Genomic DNA, 24842 nt, shown 5'->3' with positions numbered 1-24842 from the left:
GACATTAGTTGCAGTACACTCACCTCCTTATGTTCCTTCCTGCACTTGAGCGCAGTGACGATGTCCTGGTAAGGTCGCGTGGGGATGGTCTCTGATTTAATGACTTTGGGCGGGGGTGGAGGAGCTTTGAACAAGCCGTCATCTTTATGGGAGTTGCTGTCCTTGCTGCTGCCACCGCCGCTGCTTCCGCCGCTCGATAAGATGGCCTGGGGAGAAGAAGGAGGAAAGCAAAACAGTACTCAGGCGGCAGCCACAAAATCTGTTTAATGGCATGTCCTGACAATTTAACGCAGCTGAATAGTCCGTTAAGCACACAAGCCCTTAATAAGTGTTTTAAACAGATGAGGTAGTGCAAAGTTGAGGGCAACTTTTGAAAATCCCAGTTGACAAAGTGCAATTTGCTAGTCCCTGAGCAAACATTGACTCGAATGGGGGAGAAGGGGAGATTTAAACACAGCATATTTGTAAATGGAGGTTCATTGTCAGGGCAAACAATTCCACTTGAAGCGAAAGAGACTAATTAGCGCAATTAAAAGCAGAACTGTTGACTACTGAGAGACCAATAAACAATATCCCGCCTTGTGCTCACGAGGGCCAGTGGGGAATAGTGTAACAAATGGCAATGATTCCATAATGCGACAGGCATTGTGCGCTAAACCAAGGCACGCGCGTCTTTATCATCTCAATAGTGCTCCTAAGTGGCACGTGATTAATGCTAGACATGACAAAAATCGCAGCCGAGCACAATTTGTCGCGAGGCGGAGAGGCAGCGCCTTACCGGGGCTGTTTGCGATCGAGAGAGGGGCGGTGCGGTGATCTCTTCGGCCTCTGGTTGGTTCCAGTGTCGAGCGTTGTACACCGCTTTGGCAGGGGACTGAAACAATGAATTGGTGGGTTAATCTCTTAAAAACATGATATGATGCACAACAGTACATTTTAGTGGAAAATTATCAAGTCAAATGCCATTAGTCTTATGAATCAGAACTAACGGCCTGCCAGAGGTCCTACAGCTCAAGGCAAGTAAAATTCAAGACTTTTTGAGGCTTTTTAAAACTTTGAAATTAAAGACCAACTTCACAACAAAACAAAATTGAAAATAAAAACCTAGGATGTCAAATAGTTTGGTTAAGATATGCCTGGATATGGAGGCTCGTAAAAAATGCAATGAATCAGGAAGTGACATCACTTAATCATGTTATAATCAGAACACACAAAAAAATGTTCTTACAAAAGACCTGCTATGTGACAACTTTTGCAGAATTTCACATTATTTTGACAGCGCTGTTGTGTAGTTATACTTGTGTAAAATTTCGTGACAACCAATGTGATCAACGCCACATTGCTCCCAGAAAACACACAGATCTGGTTATTAGCTGATGTGTAGATGCAACATTCATTGTTGGATGTGCCATTTTAAGTGGGCTAACATATTAGACACATTTCCAGCAAAATATACGGGCTCCGTGGCACAATGTCGACACACAAATTTGGATTTATCTGTCGGGGTGGGACGATACTGTGACGTTATGTGGCCTACGATAATATCAAGATATACAATATCTACATTATGCGATATATTATAAGAATTTTTTTAACGATATATCATGATACATGTGATTGAAGAATACCCATGAAAAGGAAAACGTCTGTAATTATGTATTCGTATTCAATGCTAAAACTTTTACAATGTACAAAAAAAACGTACATTTGCTAAGTGGCACTGAGCAAAGGACTTAGTAGGTGCCTCACTACACTAGTCTGTAAACACTGCATAGCTGGACAATTCATGTGCAAGGACTGCGCACTGTTTTCTGGTAGTGAAAAGTCTTGTTGTTGTGTTTGATAGAACAACATGTCTAGATGCTTTCAAAGCAGTTTCATCGCACAATATGCCCCCGGACTGTTTTTAATTTGCCCGTTTTACCCCTGAGACCTCCGTTTACGGACACATCGCAACTACTTTTGTTTCAACTCAGCCATAAAAACAAGGTAAGTAATTACATTTATTATTCAAATTTTCCATCATTTTTAGCTTGTATTAGAAACATTAGATGCTTAAATTATACTGACGTTCACACTATTGCCTGGGTTACTTTTCAGAAGTCATCATGCCACATAGCTCTACACAAAGGAGTACAGAAACAAGGCAGAATGATCTGGATAAATATGAGATGTTGAGGGATGCTATTATAGATGTGAGGAGGACAGTGTGGTCATGGAGGCATTATGACTGGTGACATCTTGTGCACAGCCCTTTTGCTCAATAGTGTCCAACAATTAAGCTGTCCGTGCAGAAACTCCAAGGACTTTGGATCCGCACACGTTCATGAAGAAAACCAATGCATAAAACCTAACCGAAACGGTACGCAAGTGAACCAAACTGATTATACAAAAATAAATCGGTTCAACACATCCACAAGGACTGTCACATAACATTACATAAATGTGGCGAGGTAGACTATAGATTTCAATGGTTTTCACAGTCAAACCACCGATCTGAACGAAACTATAACTATGAATTAGCCTGTGAAAAAATGTATTGCTGTTCCACATACATTACCCATATACATGAAGCACTGAACATAAGCTGCTGAACATAAGCTCTATTCTTGTAAATGGAAAAGCGAACACAAATATTGTACAACGAAATCACGACAGGCCTGAGATTTCAGCAGCGCGAAAAGCCTAAGAACCCCCCCCACACACACACACACTGCAACGTCCAAGCGCACAAAGCAGTACATGAAAATGGCACAAAGTGCCACACAATTATATAACTACGGCACTGTAGGTTTTAGTGTGTGTGAGCCATAGCAGACATGGAGAATAAAGGAAGACTAACCACAACAAAAAACCCAAAGCCACGGTAGAGGATAATAAAGATAAACAGCTGTACGTAAATGCAGCACAGCAAACTGGAGCAGAATAATGATGAAACTGCCCATAAGTAGTATTAACAACACAAATGCTTAACCCGTTCTTCATCATGCCACTCTAGAGGGTTGAGACCATACCCTCACCAGATTAGATGAGGTTAGAAAGACTGATATTGCATCGTGACTCACAGACCTTTTTGGGCCCGCTAAAGATCTTCTTGAATCCACTACCCAGGTCCTTGGACTTTTCGCTTTGCTTCCCTGAGCGGCCTTTTTGGCTCTCCGTGCCCCCCGGACTGCAGTCGTCAGAGAAGTCAAAAGTGTCTGCGGGAGGAACAAAAGTGATTATGGCGAGTGACAATAAGCATAGTCATGTGACTTTAACCCCAGTAGCTTATTAACAATGAGGACATTTTCTTCGATGGAGGAAAAAAATGATTAAGTAGACATGCACAGCATTTTAATTACCCTCAAAGCTATTGAGGTGTGATCACTGCTGCAGTTAACCTCACGAAACTGAGTTGTTGTTTTTTTTACCACTCTCTCGTCTGAAAAATAGGTTTTTCTAATCAAGTCACTTAATCAGACGTCTTTCCTGGCTATAGCGGCCAATCAGAAATTGTTATGGGAAACATGTTTGCACTGCAATGGCTGCTAAAACAACAGTATGGCCGTGCATCCATAATGGCTTTCTCCAATTAAGCACGCTAGTACAATAGTCCATGGATTGGTCAGTGGAAAAAATGAGACACGTGATTCGTATCACTAGAAAATAAATTGGATTGAATGTTCACATATAAAACAGCAATATACAGTGCCTTGCAAAAGTATTTGGCCCCCTTGAACCTTGCAACCTTTCGCCACATTTCAGGCTTCAAACATAAAGATATAAAATTTTAATTTTTTGTCAAGAATCAGCAACAAGTGGGACACAATCGTGAAGTGGAACAAAATTTATTGGATAATTTAAACTTTTTTAACAAATAAAAAACTGAAAAGTGGGGCGTGCAATATTATTCGGCCCCCTTGCGTTAATACTTTGTAGCGCCACCTTTTGCTCCAATTACAGCTGCAAGTCGCTTGGGGTATGTTTCTATCAGTTTTGCACATCGAGAGACTGACATTCTTGCCCATTCTTCCTTGCAAAACAGCTCGAGCTCAGTGAGGTTGGATGGAGAGTGTTTGTGAACAGCAGTCTTCAGCTCTTTCCACAGATTCTCGATTGGATTCAGGTCTGGACTTTGACTTGGCCATTCTAACACCTGGATACGTTTATTTTTTAACCATTCCATTGTAGATTTGGCTTTATGTTTTGGATCATTGTCCTGTTGGAAGATAAATCTCCGTCCCAGTCTCAGGTCTTGTGCAGATACCAACAGGTTTTCTTCCAGAATGTTCCTGTATTTGGCTGCATCCATCTTCCCGTCAATTTTAACCATCTTCCCTGTCCCTGCTGACGAAAAGCAGGCCCAAACCATGATGCTGCCACCACCATGTTTGACAGTGGGGATGGTGTGTTCAGGGTGATGAGCTGTGTTGCTTTTACGCCAAACATATCGTTTTGCATTGTGGCCAAAAAGTTCAATTTTGGTTTCATCTGACCAGAGCACCTTCTTCCACATGTTTGGTGTGTCTCCCAGGTGGCTTGTGGCAAACTTTAAACGAGACTTTTTATGGATATCTTTGAGAAATGGCTTTCTTCTTGCCACTCTTCCATAAAGGCCAGATTTGTGCAGTGATTGTTGTCCTATGGACAGACTCTCCCACCTCAGCTGTAGATCTCTGCAGTTCATCCAGAGTGATCATGGGCCTCTTGGCTGCATCTCTGATTAGTTTTCTCCTTGTTTGAGAAGAAAGTTTGGAAGGACGGCCGGGTCTTGGTAGATTTGCAGTGGTCTGATGCTCCTTCCATTTCAATATGATGGCTTGCACAGTGCTCCTTGAGATGTTTAAAGCTTGGGAAATCTTTTTGTATCCAAATCCGGCTTTAAACTTCTCCACAACGGTATCTCGGACCTGCCTGGTGTGTTCCTTGGTTTTCATAATGCTCTCTGCACTTTAAACAGAACCCTGAGACTATCACAGAGCAGGTGCATTTATACGGAGACTTGATTACACACAGGTGGATTCTATTTATCATCATCGGTCATTTAGGACAACATTGGATCATTCAGAGATCCTCACTGAACTTCTGGAGTGAGTTTGCTGCACTGAAAGTAAAGGGGCCAAATAATATTGCACGCCCCACTTTTCAGTTTTTTATTTGTTAAAAAAGTTTAAATTATCCAATAAATGTTGTTCCACTTCACGATTGTGTCCCACTTGTTGTTGATTCTTGACAAAAAAATTAAATTTCATATCTATGTTTGAAGCCTGAAATGTGGCGAAAGGTTGCAAGATTCAAGGGGGCTGAATACTTTTGCAAGGCACTGTAAAGCTCTCACGGGACTTATCACTCTTTGTGCTTTGTGTTTGGGGGTCTCACTATCAGTATTGTCCATTGCAGTGTTGATTATTAGGTTTTCATTTATCTGTGTAATTGGTGTGGGCTCGCAGCTCGGCAAAAGCAACTTGCACTTGTGTGTGAGCAGCAGCGTTGTGACCGCATGCAGTCCATTCAGGGACACCGAGAGTTTGTTTCGTGACGATTGGTTTGATAAAATTTATCATATGGAAAATGTTACTTACAATTTGTGTTCCTATTTGTACACTAACATCTATCACTACGCAATCACACCGTTGTTTTATTAATGCAGGAGTTATTTTATTTGAGACAGAAGCGAGAGGAATGTGAAATTACAAATTCCTGAGACCAAACACAATTTCAGCATGTATAATAAAAGTATAACCTTGCACCCCCAGCGTCTGTGATGCTTTGAAGCATCTGTGGTGTAAAACAACATTGTGCCAAATGATATAGTTGCCACCGCTTAACACATTTATCAACACAATTTATTCAAGAGTTGTAAGAGTAATGAGTTTTGACATGCTTGAATCAAATAGAGGTAGACTTTGTAATATAAGTAAATATCTTGTTTTCTAAAGAATTGATAATGTAACAAAACGGCATGAAATTGATGATTTTCCAGAATTTGAGGTTTATTTTTTGGTAATGAAAATAATTTGAACATTTTTTTATTTAAATGTTAAACTTTGTCATATTTAAATATAATAAAAGATAACATGTTCAACTTCATACAAATGATATCATAAAAAAGGACGACAGCTGAACATGTCGGTGCATGAAATGTACAGCACATACAGTATATTTCACCTTCACCTTTTCCTGAAATAATATCTTGATCAATAAAGACATTATCTTGTTTTTTCTGGCACAGCTTTAGTGTGAGAGCTAGCATGGGGATTCTGGGGAAGAAAATGCTCATTCTAAAGTATCACCTCACCTGTATTGCTGCTGGCCTGGCTATCCTGGGAGTCACTGGTATGAGGACTATCCACCCCAGAGCTGAGAGCGGCCAACGCTGCCGCAGACTTCCTAGCCTTCTCTTTGAAGCTTGAGCTCTCGTCGTCACTGTCACTCTCGCTGAGGTCGTCGAAGCCGAAATACTTGATCTTATAGCTGCTCTTGCCCACGCCAGCGCCTTCGGAAGCCTCGTCGCCCCCTTGGGCATCCTCGTCCTCAAAGCCAAAGAACTCTAACTTTGACTCAGCCTTTGTTTTCTTGGCCTTGACCTGAGTGGTTCTGAATCTACAAGATGAATGATAATGAAGTGTGTTAACCCTTTATGGTGAACACTCATTGGCTGACATTGACGCCGCTAGACCTCCAATCCATTTTGACTGGGCGGGCAGGATCATTCGTTGCCAGCCTCTTCCAGAAATCAATCCTAAAATGGATTGGATGTCCAGCGCTATCATGGGCACTGAAACATGTACACCCAGTGTTCCCAGTGTAGGTGTGTATGTATGCGTATTAAGAGTGTAAAGGTATTTGTATTCGTCCCGTGCCTTTATTGTACCGGCATCATAATTCGGTGCACGCAGTCAGACGGTGAAGACATTTGACTAAAAAAGAATAAAATAAAAAAAATCCATATCAGTGTTAGTTCTTCTTTTCTCCAGGGGGTGGAAGAAGTAATGCGCCTAACCCAACATTACGGAAAAAGAAGACAAACCAAAACAGACAAAGAAGAAGTCATCATTAATCACTACTAGGAATGTTATGGCCCATGTACAGAGTGGGAATTATCAAATGCAGTATGACTAACACTGAACTCAACTGTATTTTGCATTTTCAAATCAGGGAATGTTTATTTTGCTGTAGCCCTAGGCTGAATTCATTGAAACACTGAAGCCCTTTCGCAGACTTATCCTGGTAAATTCCGGTGTAAGGTGACGCAGGATTTACTCGCGTCATTGCTTTCCCGCATGTAGAGATATCCCGGGAATGACACGGGTTGGACACTTTCAGAGACTTGTCCCCTGTTGCCCACTCAGCGCTCTCTGTGCAAGGAGGGCTGTTGGCATGATTTTATAACCCGGACATTAACGTCATTTTTAGTCGGTATCGGCTGTCACATTCCGTTGGTCAGATAGTGTTTTGTTTTGGGGGAGCGTTCCCGACGTTGTAACTGCAGCCAATTCAAGCTCATCACTTTATTTAAGCCCAGTCGATCAGAGAGAAGTGTGCCGAGGTATTAACTTGCTGGGCGCCATTCGACACCTTGCATTCTCGATTTTTGTCCATTTGATAGCTTGTTCATCTGCTGCCCTTGTTTTGAAATCCCCTACGTTGTGCTGGTATTTGAGTGTATTTGTTTTGTTGTCTTATCGGCTCTCTGCCAACCGCTTATGTTAGTATTATTGATCCACGTCGACCTACTGTCACGGACCCATTGTGTTCTGCCCACTTCTACGCTATCGCGTGTATTTTTGTTTGTATTTAATAAACCCGTGAACGCATCCTTCCATTGTTTTATGCTTTGACGTACGACCTTGTTTCCGCAGTTGCGGACCCAAACATCGGCACCGAAATAAACCACACATTTTCAAAGATGGACAATGGACTCTCTTCCTCGGCTCGACAATCTCATAGCAATTTAATTTTGTTATTTGTTCAGTTTATTTAGCCATTTCCAGCTTGCTATGTTGATAATTGCGATGTTTGTTTACAGATTTTCATCTTACTGCAAAGAAAGAGAAGGAGACGATTGGCCACTGTGATATTTACGTCATAAGCCATCGTGCTGTTACCCGGGATTTAACACTTGTTTTCATGCATACCACTTCCCGCCAAAGTCCCTGACATTATACCAAGACTCGACCCGTTAAATGTCAGTGTAATCTCGTTGTCAGTCGACCCGGGAAATTGCTTTCACATACAAGGCGCTCAGGTGTATGTGAAAGGGGCTTGAGTTTTTAATTTTGCACTATTAAAGATATGCTTCGTCAGTTTTGGAAGGTTTTGCACGTTTTACTTTAGCCAATATAAAAATATACAGTGGGGCAAATAAGTATTTAGTCAACCACCAATTGTGCAAGTTCTCCTACTTGAAAAGATTAGAGAGGACTGTAACCCCAACCATGAGAGACAGAATGTGGGAAAAAAAAAACAGAAAATCACATTGTTTGATTTTTAAAGAATTTATTTCCAAATTAGAGTGAAAAATAAGTATTTGGTCACCTACAAACAAGCAAGATTTCTGGCTGTCAAAGAGGTCTAACGTCTTCTAACGAGGTCCAAAAAGGTCTAACGAGGCTCCACTCGTTACCTGTATTAATGGCACCTGTTTTAACTCATTATCGGTATAAAAGACACCTGTCCACAACCTCAGTCAGTCAAACTCCAAACTTCACTATGGCCAAGACCAAAGACCTGTCGAAGGACATCAGACACAAAATTAGACCTGCACCAGGCTGGGAAGACGGAATCTGCAATAGGTAAAACGCTTGGTGTAAAGCAGGGGTCCCCAAACTTTTTCCTGTGAGGGCCACATAACTTTTCCCTTCTCTGATGAGGGGCGGCGATCAGTTTGTAACAGAAAAGACTTGACGATTGCAGGAGTGCCTAAATATAAAAATTTATTGTTTTTCAGAAAGCCACAACCAAATAACCCTTTCTGGATTCTTCATGGAACAAAAGTAAATAAAATAAAAATAATATAATAATAACACTATTAATTAAATAGATAATAACCAAACAACCCTCTCTAGGCTCTTCACAGAAAAAGCCAGGAAATAAATAACAAAAGACAAAAAAAAAAAATTCAGGGGGCCGGACCAGATGTAGAGGCCAGCCGTATCCGGCCCGCGGGCTGTAGTTTGGGGACCCCTGGTGTAAAGAAATCAACTGTGGGAGCAATTATTAGAAAATGGAAGACATACAAGACCACTGATAATCTCCCTCAATCTGGGGCTCCATGCAAGATCTCACCACGTGGCGTCAAAATGATAACAAGAACGGTGAGCAAAAATCCCAGAACCACACGGGGGGAACTAATGAATGACGTACAGAGAGCTGAGACCACAGTAACAAAGGCTACTATCAGTAACACAATGCGCCGCCAGGGACTCAGATCCCACACTGCCAGACGTGTTGCGGTTCGCTAGAGAGCATTTGGATGATCCAGAAGAGGACTGGGAGAATGTGTTATGGCCAGATGAAACCAAAATAGAACTTTTTGGTAGAAACACAGGTTCTCCTGTTTGGAGGAGAACGAATACTGAATTGCACCATACCCATTGTGAGGCACGGGGGTGGAAACATGCTTTGGGGCTGTGGAAAGCGCTATATAAGTATAACACCATTTACCATTTTTCTGCAAAGGGACCCGGACAACTGGTCTGTGTAAAGGAAAGAATGAATGGGGCCATGTATCGAGAGATTTTGAGTGAAAATCTCCTTCCATCAGCAAGGGCATTGAAGATGAGACGTGGCTGGGTCTTTCTTTCCGCATGACAAAGATCCCAAACACACAGCCAGGGCAACAAAGGAGTGGCTTCGTAAGAAGCATTTCAAGGTCCTGGAGTGGCCTAGCCAGTCTCCAGATCTCAACCCCATAGAAAATCTGTGGAGGGAGTTGAAAGTCCGTGTTGCCCATCGACAGCCCCAAAACATCACTGCTCTAGAGGAGATCTGCATGGAGAAATGGGCCAAAATACCAGCAACAGTGTGTGAAAAGCTTGTGAAGAGTTACAGAAAACGTTTGGCCTCCGTTATTGCCAACAAAGGGTACATAACAAAGTATTGAGATGAACTTTTGGTATTGATGAAATACTATTTTCCACCATGATTTGCAAATAAATTCTTTAAAAATCAAACAATGTGATTTTCTGAGGGTTTTTTCCACATTCTGTCTCTCATGGTTGAGGTTTACCCATGTTGACATTTACAGGCCTCTCTAATATTTTCAAGTGGGAGAACTTGCACAATTAGTGGTTGACTAAATACTTATTTGCCCAACTGTATCTTATATGGGAGTGTATGTTCACTGGTAGCGTTAACTGTGTGTAATCAAACATGGAAATTGGTAGTTTGTTATTTTTATAAAAAAGTTATCGAGGTTGCCAGCTGGCGAGTACTACCCAACTTTAACTGTTACCTGAGTCGATCCTTACAAAAAAGGGTGCGTTGTCCATTTTTGAACATTAACTGTGAATTAAAGAACGTTAGAGCAATAATAACACAAATTCACAAGTTTGACATTCTCTTCTATTTATTCTGCACTTTAATAAGTGCTGTTTATTTAGTTTTAGCCAACAGAACAAACTTGAACTTTCAAATGCTATGATAAGTCTTTTTGTTTCTTCTTTTGTACCGAACCCAGACCAAACAGTGACTTGTATCTAGGGCTGCAGCTATGGAATATTTTAGTAATCGAGTAATCGACTGAAAATTCTATCGATTAATCGAGTAATCGGATAAAACATTTTTTTTAGGTAAAGAGCAATTATAAATATAGATGAGAAAACAAGACATTTCATATAATATTGAACCATTTTCAGTCAATCAATGTCTTTATTTTCGATGTACATTGTTGAAAACAGCCAACAATTGCATCTCAAATGTGACTAAAAAAATAAAATAATTAAAAAAAAAAAAAAAAAGACTAATTCACTGCTTTCACTCAAAAAACTTTTAGATCTTATAAAAACCATATATATATTTCTTACCTAAAAATGTAATTACGCTTGATAACACACATCACTTAAAAGTTAGGAGTTTCTCCCACGTGTTTCAATTGAATTTCCACTTGTGTCAAGCTATAAGTTCTAGTTAAGTTTGAAGTTAGTCTAAACTGTATGTCCTTATAGGATTTTGAGTTTTTGCAGTGTTCAAAATAAATGCTGTACTGTATTGGAGCACATTAGGCACCAGGTCTACTTGGTGTTTTATCCAGCAATGACTACTGAGTTAAAATCGACAGTTAGCATTATTAAGTTTTTATTTTACACCCTAATCCAGTGGTGTCCAAACTATTCCACATGGGGCCGCAGTGGGTGCTGGATTTCATTCCTACAAAACAAGATGACATCTTTTCACCAGTCTGGTGTCTTACAAGTGTAATCAGTTGATTGCAGTCAGGTGCTGCTTGTTTTAGCAGAAACTTCATTGGTTAAACTGTCTGTGCTCGCTTGGTAGGAACAAAAACCAGGACCCACAGCGGCCCTTGCGGACAGGTTTGGACACCCATGCCCTAATCACTCTACAGCACTGTTTTCACAGATTAAATAATGCCTGTATGTAAAAGTTAGCCACACATCAACAGTGGTCATAATGAATAGAAACCTAGCCCCCCGCAGGGATAACGTTACGTGAGCGAGTGACAGTAACGTTAATCTTATTTATGAGCGCTGGGAAGTGTACTGCTTTAAGATGATGGCTGTTTTGTTAACGCCCCCGAGTCGGTCATTTCGCACCTAGTTCTACGTACATGTGATATCTATGACACGCATCAGACGCTACGTGCTACCACCGTAGCAACATGCGGGCGTAGTTTTTAGCAACGTCGGCGCAGTTTGTATCGGCTGTCGGCTGCAGTAAGGTATTTTTTTTATTGCTTCTTACTCTACGCACGTGACGTCAGCGCGTCGTCCCGCATTAAAAGTAGTCCGGGCAAAACGTGATACTTAGAGCTGGCAAAATTAAACGATTCCTCGAGGTGAATAAAATTACTCGGATAAGTTTTTAAACTCGAGCTACTCGAGTTGCCCGAGTATTCGTTTCAGCTCTACTTGTATCATTTCACCCCTTGTATTGTATATATATTTTTATGAATAAAAAGAATGCTTCAGATGGTAATATGTTAAATCAAGAAAATTAAGGGTGTAGCCACAACTCTGTTCTAAGGCAACAAATATTGTTTTTGTTTTCAATGCAAAAAAAACCCACCCCTCTATGCATAAATAAATGGGGAAAAAAAACACCATAAAGGTGAATGTTAAGAAATAAATTGTTTTTAAATATAATTACTGTACACACTGTCGTACTTCTTCAACATATTATACAGCTGGGGAACTCATAACATTATATGGTACATCCCAGTTACTAATCACTTACCTTGGAGGTTTAGGCTGCACGTCTGACTTCTTCTTCATCTGTCCCACATCTCCAAGGTCGGCAGGCGTGGCCGGCGTAACCAGTTCTTCCACGTTGCGCTCAATGGAGTCTTGGATGGTGACGTTGCACACAGACACACAGGAGGGGTGCAGGACTGTGTAGTCACGGACCCTCCCGGCTCCCCGGCCTGCAGGCTTGGCCGGCGCCTTTGCGTTGGCGGCGTCGTTGCTTGCTGAAGCAGAAACAACACTGTTGGGTTTCTCAGAGGTATTCTCCGATTCGGGGGCTGCGTCGGTGTCATCTTCTGGGCATAATTTGTTTGACCGACGAGGTTGGTATTTCTTGCAATTTGAGGCTCTGAGGGTGAACGGGGAAGGGGGGATGTTGTCCACTGGCTCTGGAGGAGGCTCCTGCTCAGGACTTTCTACTACTGACGGTGGTGCATCATTATTAGAAAAGGAGGGGGTGGTCTGGAAGTCTGAGCAACCACCTGGAATATCGGCGGCCAGTGTGACAGCAGTTTGAAGAGCAAAGACGGTCCTCTGTGTCCCTGAAGAGTGTATAGACAAGGGGGCTGCGGTGTTGGACAAAGAAGTCGCGGCTGTCGGCGCCTGGTTGCTCAGCGGCACAATTTTGTACCATGGCTTATTATTTTGGACAACCTTTACATCAACTGCTGGTTTGACTGCAAACAGACAAGGACAGAAGAGGAACATTTTGATTAAAAAAATACACTTGAAGTAGTATCTGGTGCTTTGGACTAAGTACAAACATCAAGGAATTGGTCTCAAAAGAATTTATTGAAAATTCCACACTACAACACACAACACTAATATGCAGGTCATTTTACTCACTTGGAATTTTGGCAGTTAGGCTGGTTATACTCTGCGAAACAGTTGTCACAACAGCGACGTTTTCAGTGACCGTTGTGGGTTCGCCGCCCTCGTCAACCCTTAACGACTCATCGTCGCTGTCAAACCCAAATGGGTCCTCCCCGCTGTCGCTGTCCTCCAGCCGGGGCCTTTTGGACTGCTCATCCGAATTTGAGTGAGGCCTTTTGGCCCCCATCTGGGCCTGATAGGTGGTCTCGCCCCATTTAGTGCTCAAGGTGGGCTTCCTGTTGGAGAATACCTCTTCGAACTTGGAATTGGCCTCCCCTCCCTTGCGGTTGTATGTCTTACCAAATCTGGATGTCATAATGATGATTTTATGTTACATATTACCTGTGAGCAAAAACAGAAGGACAATATTGAAATGCTGGGGTGATTAAACATTGAGTGGTGTATCCAGAATCATAGAACATCTAGGCTTAAGTTTTGGCCGTATCTAGTTTCAAAAGCTCTCGCATTGTGAAAATGTATTATCTAACCAGCACTTACCTAGCTGGGTAATTTTTAACTGTAATTGTGGTATACAAAAAGGCGTTGGATAGGAAACTTTTGAAAGAAACTCCTAAAATTGTTGAATGATTTTCTTGACTGCAAATGTTATTTCTTTGTAACAAAGCACATCTGTCAAGTGCACAAAAAAACACATTATTTTCAAACAAGCGCTTTATGTTTGCTGTTAGGGTTAGACAATCTGTTGAACTGAATTGTGATTTTGGCCCCATATGTTCACGCAAACATTTTTAACTTGAAAAAAAAAATACTGTGCCCCACAGCACAGCACAAGCAGCCTGAATGCAACTGCTCAGCCTAGTTTAGTTGACCAAAGTTCCTCAAAAGTCCAATGTTACTTGCTTGTATTGTGTTTTTTTTTTCCCACACCAAAGACCAAACTCATAAATGAAGTATGGCTATACCATATACACTGTACTAATACTAATAAAATAAATAGAGGTGGGAATATTGGGGCACCTAATGATTCGATTACGATTATGATTCAGAGGCTATGATTCGATTATAAATCGATGATTGATTCCCCCCGCTTTTAATGTTACATACAATAATTCCAAAATTGTTCAAAAATAATCTCAGGCTAAACCAAACTACTATTTCAGTATCAAGTTAACAATTCAAAACAGTAAATAAAATACTCAAGTCCCCATTCTGTATCAGCAGCTTTGAACTACATTCAATTTAATGTTGTGAATCAGCTGTTGGTTGTTAAACTTGGTTGTTATTCCATAATTTCCCTTCTGTCTACTTTCAACACGTGAAAGTTTTAAAACTGTTTCATCATTTAAAGCAGTGCTTCTCAATTATTTTCTGTTACGCCCCCCCAAGGAAGACGTAAATGTTTTGCGCCCCCCCAAACTCTCTGCCGCCACTGTAAATAGTATCATTTGTCTATAAAATTACTATTATAAATACACATATGCCTAACATTGTCTCTTTTTTTTCTAATAAAGTAAAAAAGTAACATAGATCAACTTATAATAAAGTATAACTTTATTAACATTATTTTGTTTGTAACAGAGAAGACTTGACATCAATTTGCCTGAATTTCAAAAAAAGTCACATCCAAACTGTAAAAATACACTCAAGGTATACATTTTTGACCATTTGATACAGAAAAATAAAATGTAATAAAATCAGTAAATAATAACAAATTCAAATTGATTAGAAACATTTACTCATGAGGACAATATGCCAAAAAATCTGACTGAAAAAACAAAACTGAAGAAAAGAAAAAAAGAGTGTCCTTGGACTGAAGGACAGTTTTTATTTTTGCTGCTCACAGCCTCACAGTATTACCTCCTTTGCAATGGTGTGGAGTTATTTTGCAATGAGCATGCTAACAATGGTCACTGGTTTACTGATATAACACTGACAAAGCAGGACGATTGTTGGCAGTATTCGGCACGTTTTCGCTGAAAAACAATCAAGCGGCTTATCAATGAGATTGGGGTCTAATGTCTTTAAGTAGCGTCTTAATTGATTTGGCTTCTGGCTGTCCGCTATAATTATTTTTAGACACAGTAAACAGTGGTCTTTCCTCATCACCCACTGTATTAAAAGTCAAAGCTAAAAGGCAAACGGCACGAATAAAGCGCATTCTCGGCGGCCGAGGTAGAACCGTAGGTGAGGGCGGTCGTCGTGACGATCCCAAGCCGAAAATGGCACTTCTCGGGCGGCAACGTGAGAACCGGTGTTCTGCCAAATCTCTACATCGGCGAAACGTCCTACATTAGTCGAATTTAACACCCAAAGTACTACTGTGCGCTCTAAACTTGTTTTGTTTAAATGCATACAGGAATAACGTAATAAAAAAAATGCCTGTAGAAAATATTTAAATGAAGTTATATCAAATAAGGACGGTCTAAATACACTACGTGACTAATGTGGTCAACTGCTTCAAAGCTAACACAAAAAACACAATGGTTAAAGGTATGAGAGGGTTATACATGCAAAAAGTATCTTTGAGGCAGTGAAAAGGTTCTAGATAACTAAATAAAAACAAAAATAGTGAGTACTCGCCGCTTCTAACCGATGTGCGCATGCGTGTGGATGCATGCACAAGCGCGCTTAGCATTGTGTAGGACGTTTCGCAGCGTAGTAAGGAATGGCCGAACACCGGACAAGACAGTGGGTCGCTGCGTGAAAACGGCGGCGGTTCACTGCTCTTCATATGTTTTCTGTGTGCTGAGTGCTCTTCCTTAGTTCAAAAATACTGCGCGCACTCTGAGTTTGAGAGCGCCACTGCCACCCACTGAGTGAATGTGCAAGTACACTTTATTCCAGTACGGCACAAAAAAAAAAAAGGAAAACAAAGCATGTTCACCGAGGTCACATGCGCCCCCCCTGGCGTCGCTCTGCGTCCCCCCATGGGGGCGCGCCCCACTATTTGAGAAATACTGATTTAAAGATAGATTCAAGTCAAGATTTTGCCAATTTAGATTTATGAGTATTTTAGATAAAAAGTTAATTAGGTTCGCGCCACTAGAGCTTTCCAGAGAAGTCTACTGCTTTAAATGGTAAATGGTGTTATACTTATATAGCGCTTTTCCACCTTTCAAGGCGCTCAAAGCGCTTTACACTATCTCGCCATCTAAGATGGAGGCTGTTTACTAACGCCAACAAGTCTATCATTTCGCATCTAGTTCTATATATATGTGATATCTATTATGTGGGCGTATGTTTGTAGCAACTAGCAACTGGGTGTTGTTTGTAGCGACTGTCGGCCGCAGTCAGGTATTATTGTTTTTTTATCTAGCGGCATGAGTTGAACATGATATTTACTCTTGGTCCATTCCTCGTTGCGTCCCAAAGACCGCGCTTACTGTGTTTTGGTTTCCCTTTACCTTGTATAATTAAATAATCGGAATTTGGATGTTTGTGAATCATTCTCAAATATTCCACGGCCGAATGGCGAATAATGTAAGAATTGGAAATTTCGCACGCCTCTAAAAATAAATATTAAAAACATGTGCTAAACTTTTTTTTAAAAAACTGTTAAAACAGTTCAAGATTATTTTTTAATACTTTAATGATGAATAGAAATGAAGTGCACTTAAATACACGGTACTGCATTTCAATTATAATAAAGACACTGAAGAATTATGTTGTAACATTAAAGTCATTCTTTCACGCAACACCTACTCAGCAGTTCAAGTTTACTACAGTAAAGCCACACACACAAAATACACATAATTGTATTTTTAATTACAATATTATTACCTTTAACTTCATTCCGCAATGTAAAACAAAACTGAAGAGCTAACTGAAAGTAGCATCAATCTTGCAGTAACGAATATGCAGTGTTGTGCATGAATGAGTTCAATAAAGGATCGCTCATGAACATGTTCATATTTTGGGTAATATTTTGGCATCATATTTCTCTCTCATGAACGTTAGTGTGAACGAGGTCATTACAGCGGTTGTAAGCGGCCTTCAAACTTCGTTCATGATTTCAGAATTAGAGCCCTTCCAACAAAACTGCAGATAAAGCCATAGGCTCCAACACTATAAAAAACAAACCTTAAAAGCTGAAAACTATTCAACCTGTCAACCCGAGCTGCCTGTCACGGCTGTGTTGTCTGAGCAAATACGGCAGCATGGACACAGGAGACAACAGCTCTCGTAACCTTGTGTTCTGTCAGATTTTGCTCTTGAAGCTTTTAAGGCAGCGAATAAGCATTGTTTTACATTCAGTTACAACATGAATACTGCGTGAATGAATGCTTAACGGCACAGGGAAGATGTTAACAATAAGAGCGGTGTGCAGTCGAGCTGAGCACAGCCACATGGCCACATGTGCGTGATAACTTTCCTTCTTGTGTGTCCATGACCAAGTACACTAAGTACATATTTTTCTTTATAGAAAGTTTTTGGTGTATACTTTGGAATCGCTGCATTCGCGGCAGTTTGTAACGTGTCGCGCATGCACAGAACGGCAAAGTTGCCGTTTCAAATGGGGTGCAAAATCCAAGACAACACCGGACCAGTATCAACATTTAAGCCGGTTTTACAGGTCAGTAGCAATGTGAATTTGAAATTTAAAATGAATATATAAAATAAATATAATATCTAAGATGAATCTGACAGTTTCAGTGTTAAAGTGGATAAAATAATTGTTGTCTGTGGTTCTATATCGACTGTCAATCATAGCTTGATGCAATTATTGGTGGAGAAGAACAGAACTACAAAAGTTCATTTTTTTTAACCTTGAACTTTGGTTTACAATTTTGAATTATGAACTATGAACTGAACAGTTCATTTAAAATCTGTGAACTGCAATTTGAACTAGTTCATGTAGAAATTAACTTTTCCAACACTGCGAGTATGTAAGTAGTAAAACCTATCAACGAGTATAACGACACATCGATCTTTCCATTTAGAGTATTTTGACAAAATTTGAAGACCAGCAGAATACTGTTGTAAATGTAAACAAGGAGATTACCAAATTAAAGATGATTATTTCTCTTCATTTTAATTCGTTTCTTTTTTTTTTTTTTTTTTTTAAAGAAATCAGCAGTAGAACATGGATTGGTTTCACCAAACCTATTATTATGGAGGCAAAACAAAAACTAGGAAAATGACAAAAATAACAATTTACAAGTACTCGACCTTCCTGTATCAATTGGGAACGTTTTGAAACGACGGGTTTAAGAAAAAAGGTTATTGTAACCGTTACAGAACTATAAAATTACACGTTATTTGTTTCAATTTCAAAGTGTCCGTTTTCGACAATATGCAATTTATGAGAATGGCACCATTTAAATTTTGAGCCATGAAAAAACTCCCTGATTTTTAAACAATCTGTAAAAGACAAATTGTTCAAGGGAACCTCGGACATAAAGACTTGTAGGCTCTAATAAGCCACAATTGTTCTCTTTTAATAAAATATGCAATTAGCACCACATAAAATATTGCCATTGATTTAAAAATATATAGTATTTAGTATATGTTTTGACCTACGGAGGGCGCCATGTTTTGTGCACGCAATGGACACTCGGGGTGATGACGTAGTTTGCCACTGTCCCCAGACGAACAATACGGTGTTCTGCAATTCCTTCCTATGAGGCGAGATGTCCAACACGTGCACACCGGTTAAAAGCGGCGAGTACAGTGGTACCTCTACATACGAAGTTAATCCGTTCCAGGACCTTGTTTGTAAGTCGAAATGGTCGTATGTCGAGCAGGATTTTCCCATAGGAATACATTATAATTCCATTAATTCGTTCCACAGCCCAAAAACCTTCACTAAATCCTTAAAAAATACTGCTTGTACTATTACAAATGGCAATTACACATAGCAAAACAAATAAATTATAATTCAAAATCGGAATAATAATAATAATAATAATAATTCCTGTATTAATGTAACGAATCGAGTTCTAATGTGGCGGACGTTTTTTGCTGACCCTGAACGCACCGCGGGGCTGACGTGCCAGAGACAGACCGGTGAGCTTGAGTTTCACTTTCACTTTGAATGTTTTCTTGAGAACACCGTCAATTGCGGCAGACAGAAGGTGTTTTTGTTTTGAATAAGTTGTGAAATAAATGATAAAAACGTGGCGAAGTTGGCGATTTCTCTGGAGATGTTACCACAATAAGAATTGTCAGCTTAACTTATAAAGACTGGCGAACGATGGTCGGAGGAGGACCGTGGAGATGTATTGTTGAGCCATTTCACGGATGCCCACCCTACGCTCATATTTTTCTGTCATTTGCATCTTCATTTAGAAGGTAAGCGTCAACTTTTTCCTTGTTTCATCACCTGTACCAACCTTTTCTGAAACCAGTGTTGATTTGTCACACAAGAAAATCCGCCGTGCATTCGTCTGCGGTGCTGCCATTGTCGTCGAATTTCGAGCATGTCGTCGGATGTAGAAACAAATGGCGAGTCAAATTTTACGTCGGATGTCGAAAAGTTCGTATGTCGAAGCGATCGTATGTAGAGGTACCACTGTACTTACTATGTATTTTTATTGAGTCTTTTATTACCTTGTCATTGCCTCAAAATACTTTTTACACGTGCTTCCCTCTCATACTTTTATGCATTATGTTTTCTTGTGGTAACTTAAAGAGGACTGTTGATCTGTTGACACGTTGTGCATTCAAACCACCCTTATTTGATATCACTACGTTTAAGTATTTTCTTAAGGCATCTTTAGTATGTTCCATCAGTATGCATCTAAACAAAACAAGCTGAAAGCGCACGGTAGTACTTTGGGTGTCAAATTCGCCTGTTGTAGGACGTTTCACCGGTGTAGCACATTCCAGCAGAACGTTTTGTCCTATCATCTCGTCTCATCCCGTCTTTCCTGTTCATTTTGCTTTTGCAGCTGGTTTTGTGAAATATCGACACTGCTGTCATGCTTATTAAGGTTCCTCTCAGGTTCTAACTGAAAGGGATGAACAGATGACACGTTTAAGTCGCTAGAGTCATGCTCTGAAAGCCAGCAGCGTACCCCAGTGACGTCATCGCCCTGCGACGTCAACAACAATGATGACCTACTAGTGAAACTAATTTTACAAATTGTATAAAAACGAAAACATCAAGAGGGGTTTCAAAATCAAATTATTTTAACTAATAACAACGTTTATCTTTTAAGAACTACATGTCCGTCTATCAGTGGTTCCCTTTAACAATGTAATTCTACTATTTCTATGAAAGTTTGCACCGGTAGCCGGGTTGCTAACTGACATGGCTATTTCAGCACGTTTCCGTCAGTCTTCGAACGATCCGTACATTACTAACAAGTCGATCAGATGCACGTTTACTAGCGAAACTTTAACCCAACTCTCATTTGTCAGTAAAACTAACTTTGGTCCACCTAACAATGCAGCAATGCTCCGTGCGGGCCATCGGGTTGTAAAGTTCACACAAAGTTAGCCTATAGCTCTTAGCACACACTTCGCATTGGACCGCAAACCTTCATCAATTTTACATTCGAAATTAAATGCGGATAAGGAATAAGCAAAAATACGAAAGTGAGTTTAAGTGGGAAATTGGCATTTCAAACAGTAGTTTGGCAAGTACACTGTGTTACCTTCCAACTCTGGCAAAGGCTTGTTTGTTAGCCAGCCGGCTAGGCCTGATCTCTCACACCAAGCGCGTAAAGTCCGTCCGGCAGAGTACTAACAATGCAAGAAACAGGTCCCCCAAGCGGTAAAAACTCCTGCAGAATCGTCGGGGAGCAACAAAATTAAAATCGCGTGTTCAAACGCGTTCTAAATATAGTGGATAATCCCGACTTTCGCATTTTGGAGCGCTTGTGGCAGCCATTGTGACATCCCCTCCCCTCCTCGCTTTGCTCAGGAAAGCAGTGGCACAACAGATGCGGGGTACCGAGACAGGAAATGGCCAATCGGCTGCGCGGTTATTTTAACGCTACGCAGTCAACTCAAATCTGATTGGTTAAAAGAAAAAGAAAGTCTACTTACGCGATAGAGGGCGCTAAATGACCATGGGAAAAGGTGAAATTGAGCTGACGTCCACAATTATTGATTTTAGCTGATAAAGTTTCTGAAACGCGCTACTCTGCGTTAGTTTTCAAATTATTAACATTTTAATATTTCTTTTTCTACGTTGATTGTTTGTCCTTATATGTGGAAAACATTCTGTTAAACAGGTACAGACGCACTTTTGGAACCATGACGGATTGCTTTCCATACTTGTGTCCTCGTATAATTAAAACAAAAATATTTTTAATATTACAATGTTTTGTTGTTGCAGTTACATCTTTAAACCATGTAATGGCAGCAAAAATCAACTTCCTTTGTCCCCTTTTTCACCTAAATATCACTTTTAACCTTTCAAAAACCACAAATATCTTAAATAGTTGAAATTATAACACGTGACTGTGGGCTGCTTAAAACATCTATAAAGTGTTTTTACATGTGGAAGGAAAATACAGTATAGTAATTGGAAGGTCATCCAAATGCGCGTGGTCAGCGAAAAAATGTTGAAATGGGAGAGCGGAGCTTTCTGTTTGGCTCTTTTGTTGAAGAGCCCCCCTTCTAATACCAAGCTAATCGAAATCATACACAGGCTGTAAAGTTGATTTTTATGTGTATGCGGTGTATAAGCAAAAATACACAGATAGCCAAATTTAAAGTGAACATTGTGATAAAAAAAAAAAAAGGAAGAAATAAACAATCAAGTTAATTTTTAAAGGGATCCATGGATAAAAAGACATATAATTCTTTATATACTTTATATACTAATATACTATATACTAATATATACTAATTCTTTACATTCTTTATAATAATTTGATAATAAAACCATAAGCGGATTTTAAGGGGGACCCAGGGGGGCCAGCCCCCCCCCCCCCCCCTGTGACCGAAAAGTGTCATTGCGTGAAACCCGGGCACTTAGACTTCCATTCTCCGTGTCAAACAGCTGAACAGGACAGGTTTAAAAAAAATAATAAATTAATTAATTAAAAAAAATAAGGGAGGACAATTTTATTTTATCTTTGATTGAAAATATATTATTTTTCTGATTGAAGCAACTTTTTGGGGAATTGAATGATTTAGACACAAATTTCCTACCCCTAATATGGCCCAAACACAAAAAGGATTGCTTCAATCAAAGAAAACTTATTCAATTAAGAGAATTAATGTAATTTTTCAATCTCAAATATTTTTTCGCACTCAAAAACGTTTTCTATGATTGAATTTTTTTCTTTTTTTGATTGAAGTGATGTTTCTTTTTGAAAATATATATTTTTAAGCAACCTATTTTTTGATTGAATAATAAAGACAAAAACGTCCTAGCCAAAATGTTGCCCACAAATCAGCATTACTTCAATCAAAAAAGTTGCTTCAATTAAAAAAAAAAATCAAAGAAAAATAGCTTTCACATGCATTTTTTTTTTGTTTCAACTTTAATTTTGCATTCAAACACATTTTTTTTTTTTTTTTTTTTTTTTTTTTTTCAATTGAAGCAACTTTTTTTTTTTTTTTTTGAAAACATATATTTTGATTGAAGCAACTTTTTTTTTTATTGGTGCAACTTTTTTTTAAATTGAATAATAAAGACACATCTACCTCCATACGGCTCCGCCCAGGGGATACAATTTTTGACTGGGGTAACTACATTGGCACGACACCGGCGGGCATACCATATTCAATGGATGACAATCGTGGCGAAAAGTATTGCCTAAGCAGTCTGATTTAGAATTCTCCTCAAGAATGATGGGAAACAAAAAACGATCATTGTCAATTTATTATTAGAAATATTCTTGGAAGTTAATTTTATTGCTGACACTGCGTTTCGGGGTCATCAACATGTTGTGCCCCCCCCCCCCCCCCCCAAAAGTCAAACTCCGCCTATGAATAAAACCCCTCTTAATATTTTCGTTCTAATACAATTTGTAAGATTTTAAACCAAAAAATTAACGTGTTGATCGCCATTGTTGTTGATGTCTCAGGGCGGTGACGTCACGTGGACACGCTGTCGGACTTCCACTGTGTCACTCTTTAACTACATAAACATGTCGTCGGTTCTGCCCTTCCAATTTAAGATAGTGAGCATCCAAAGCTGTCGTGTGCTTTTCATATGATTAGGGTATACAGTGAAACACAGCAGTTTGATTATTTTTTGCATCACACGAAAACGTTGATAGTTTGCCTCTACTGAGACGTCTAATGGCGGCTTACCTTATTTTTGTCACGTAAAAGCGCTCTCCACGTCGATGATCATCCTGCCGTTGTTCTCAGTTGTTTCAGATGTTGCTGCCGGAGCTTGCTTCCCAGTGAATAAGTGCCACGGAAAACGAATTAATCAATGTTTTTTAAGCTATTTGTATATAATTTTCTGCTCAACAGATAATAATGATGCCTTATTTTGCACATTGAGATCTTAAGAGGACTGTCTTGTACTTTATTTGTACTGAAAGCACGTGAGACACAATGTGAGCAAACGTGATTCTCTTATTCCACTCCGCACTGGCGCTGCATTAAGGGAGCGTTCAATACCACACTTTTGGCAACAATCAAGAAACACCACAATGACCATGTTATTTTTTTTCTTCATCAATAGTATGTGTATTGTTTAGCGATCTATTAGCTGCAATCAGTAACTCAAGTCCTCAGATGAAAGGCAACAAACAGTCCGAGATTGCGGAGCGAGGCTTGACCACAAAGCAGACAACAAATCCAGAGGGGTTGAGTACAAGGGTTTGTTGAACACACATAATAAACACACGGTCGCGAAAAGGGAGACAATAGGAAAAAAACTGAGGAAAAAGCACAGTGAGAAGCCGTAAAAGCAAGGCGAAAAAAATAATGAACTCAAATACCATTAATCACGTTAAAATATTTGACGCAATTAACGCACATGTCCCGCTCAGACAGTATTCTGCCTTTTGGTAAGTTTCACAGCAAGGTTTTTTGTGATGTCTAACAGCGAACTCTTGTGGTCGCTTTGCAAAATGGTTTATTGCTTTCTTGCCAGTTCAATATGGCTGCACGACGTCTCGGGATGACGCCTACGTTGTAATGTTGTGCTTATATGATCCTTGGACAAGATTTGTCCGTAAGTATGGTTGTTGCAAAGAATGTACATATTATGTTAGTAAGCGAAATGTTATATTTTTTGTATGAGACGCTTTTTGTTTTTGTTTAGTGAACCTGTATAGCGTGCTAAGCTAACGTTGTTGCTAATGCAATGTTTGTGTACTTTTTTTTGTAGTTTCACTACAGTCTAAAGAGGACAGTGGTTTGAGGCCATTTTATTAATAAATCAGATGAAAAAGGAAGAAGTCTGATTATTAAGGCGTCGTTCACTAGCTGTCTAGCTTTGGAAAAAGTAGACGCTTCGGAGTGAGGACAGCATAGACAGATTTAAATGACAGTAGAGTGAAATGCCCACTACAGTCCTTATGTAACGTATGTTAAATGTATATATCCATCTTGTGTCTTATCTTTCCATTCCAACAAATTATTTTACAGAATATATATATAATTTACAGAAAAATATGGCATATTTTATAGATGGTTTGAATTGCGATTAATTGCGATTAATTACGATTCATTAATTTTCAAGAT

General features: G+C 39.7%; 1 protein-coding gene across 1 annotated transcript in view; it reads right to left on the bottom strand.

Moving 5' to 3' along the window:
- Positions 1 to 21096, bottom strand: part of wapla (WAPL cohesin release factor a) — a 37709-nt gene extending 16613 nt beyond the window's left edge. The window contains exons 1-7 of the mRNA XM_057847664.1: positions 20837 to 21096; positions 13251 to 13619; positions 12397 to 13081; positions 6281 to 6585; positions 3070 to 3200; positions 779 to 874; positions 24 to 206 (exon numbers count right to left, since the gene is read on the bottom strand). Coding sequence (XP_057703647.1) covers positions 24 to 206; positions 779 to 874; positions 3070 to 3200; positions 6281 to 6585; positions 12397 to 13081; positions 13251 to 13593 — 1743 coding nt within the window. The 5' untranslated portion in view covers positions 13594 to 13619; positions 20837 to 21096. The remainder of the gene's footprint in view (positions 1 to 23; positions 207 to 778; positions 875 to 3069; positions 3201 to 6280; positions 6586 to 12396; positions 13082 to 13250; positions 13620 to 20836) is intronic.
- Between the last annotated feature and the right edge of the window lie 3746 nt (positions 21097 to 24842).

This window comes from Corythoichthys intestinalis, chromosome 10 (assembly GCF_030265065.1).
Source record: "Corythoichthys intestinalis isolate RoL2023-P3 chromosome 10, ASM3026506v1, whole genome shotgun sequence".
NCBI classification, from domain to species: domain Eukaryota; kingdom Metazoa; phylum Chordata; class Actinopteri; order Syngnathiformes; family Syngnathidae; genus Corythoichthys; species Corythoichthys intestinalis.
This window is presented reverse-complemented; position numbering and strand designations above follow the sequence as displayed.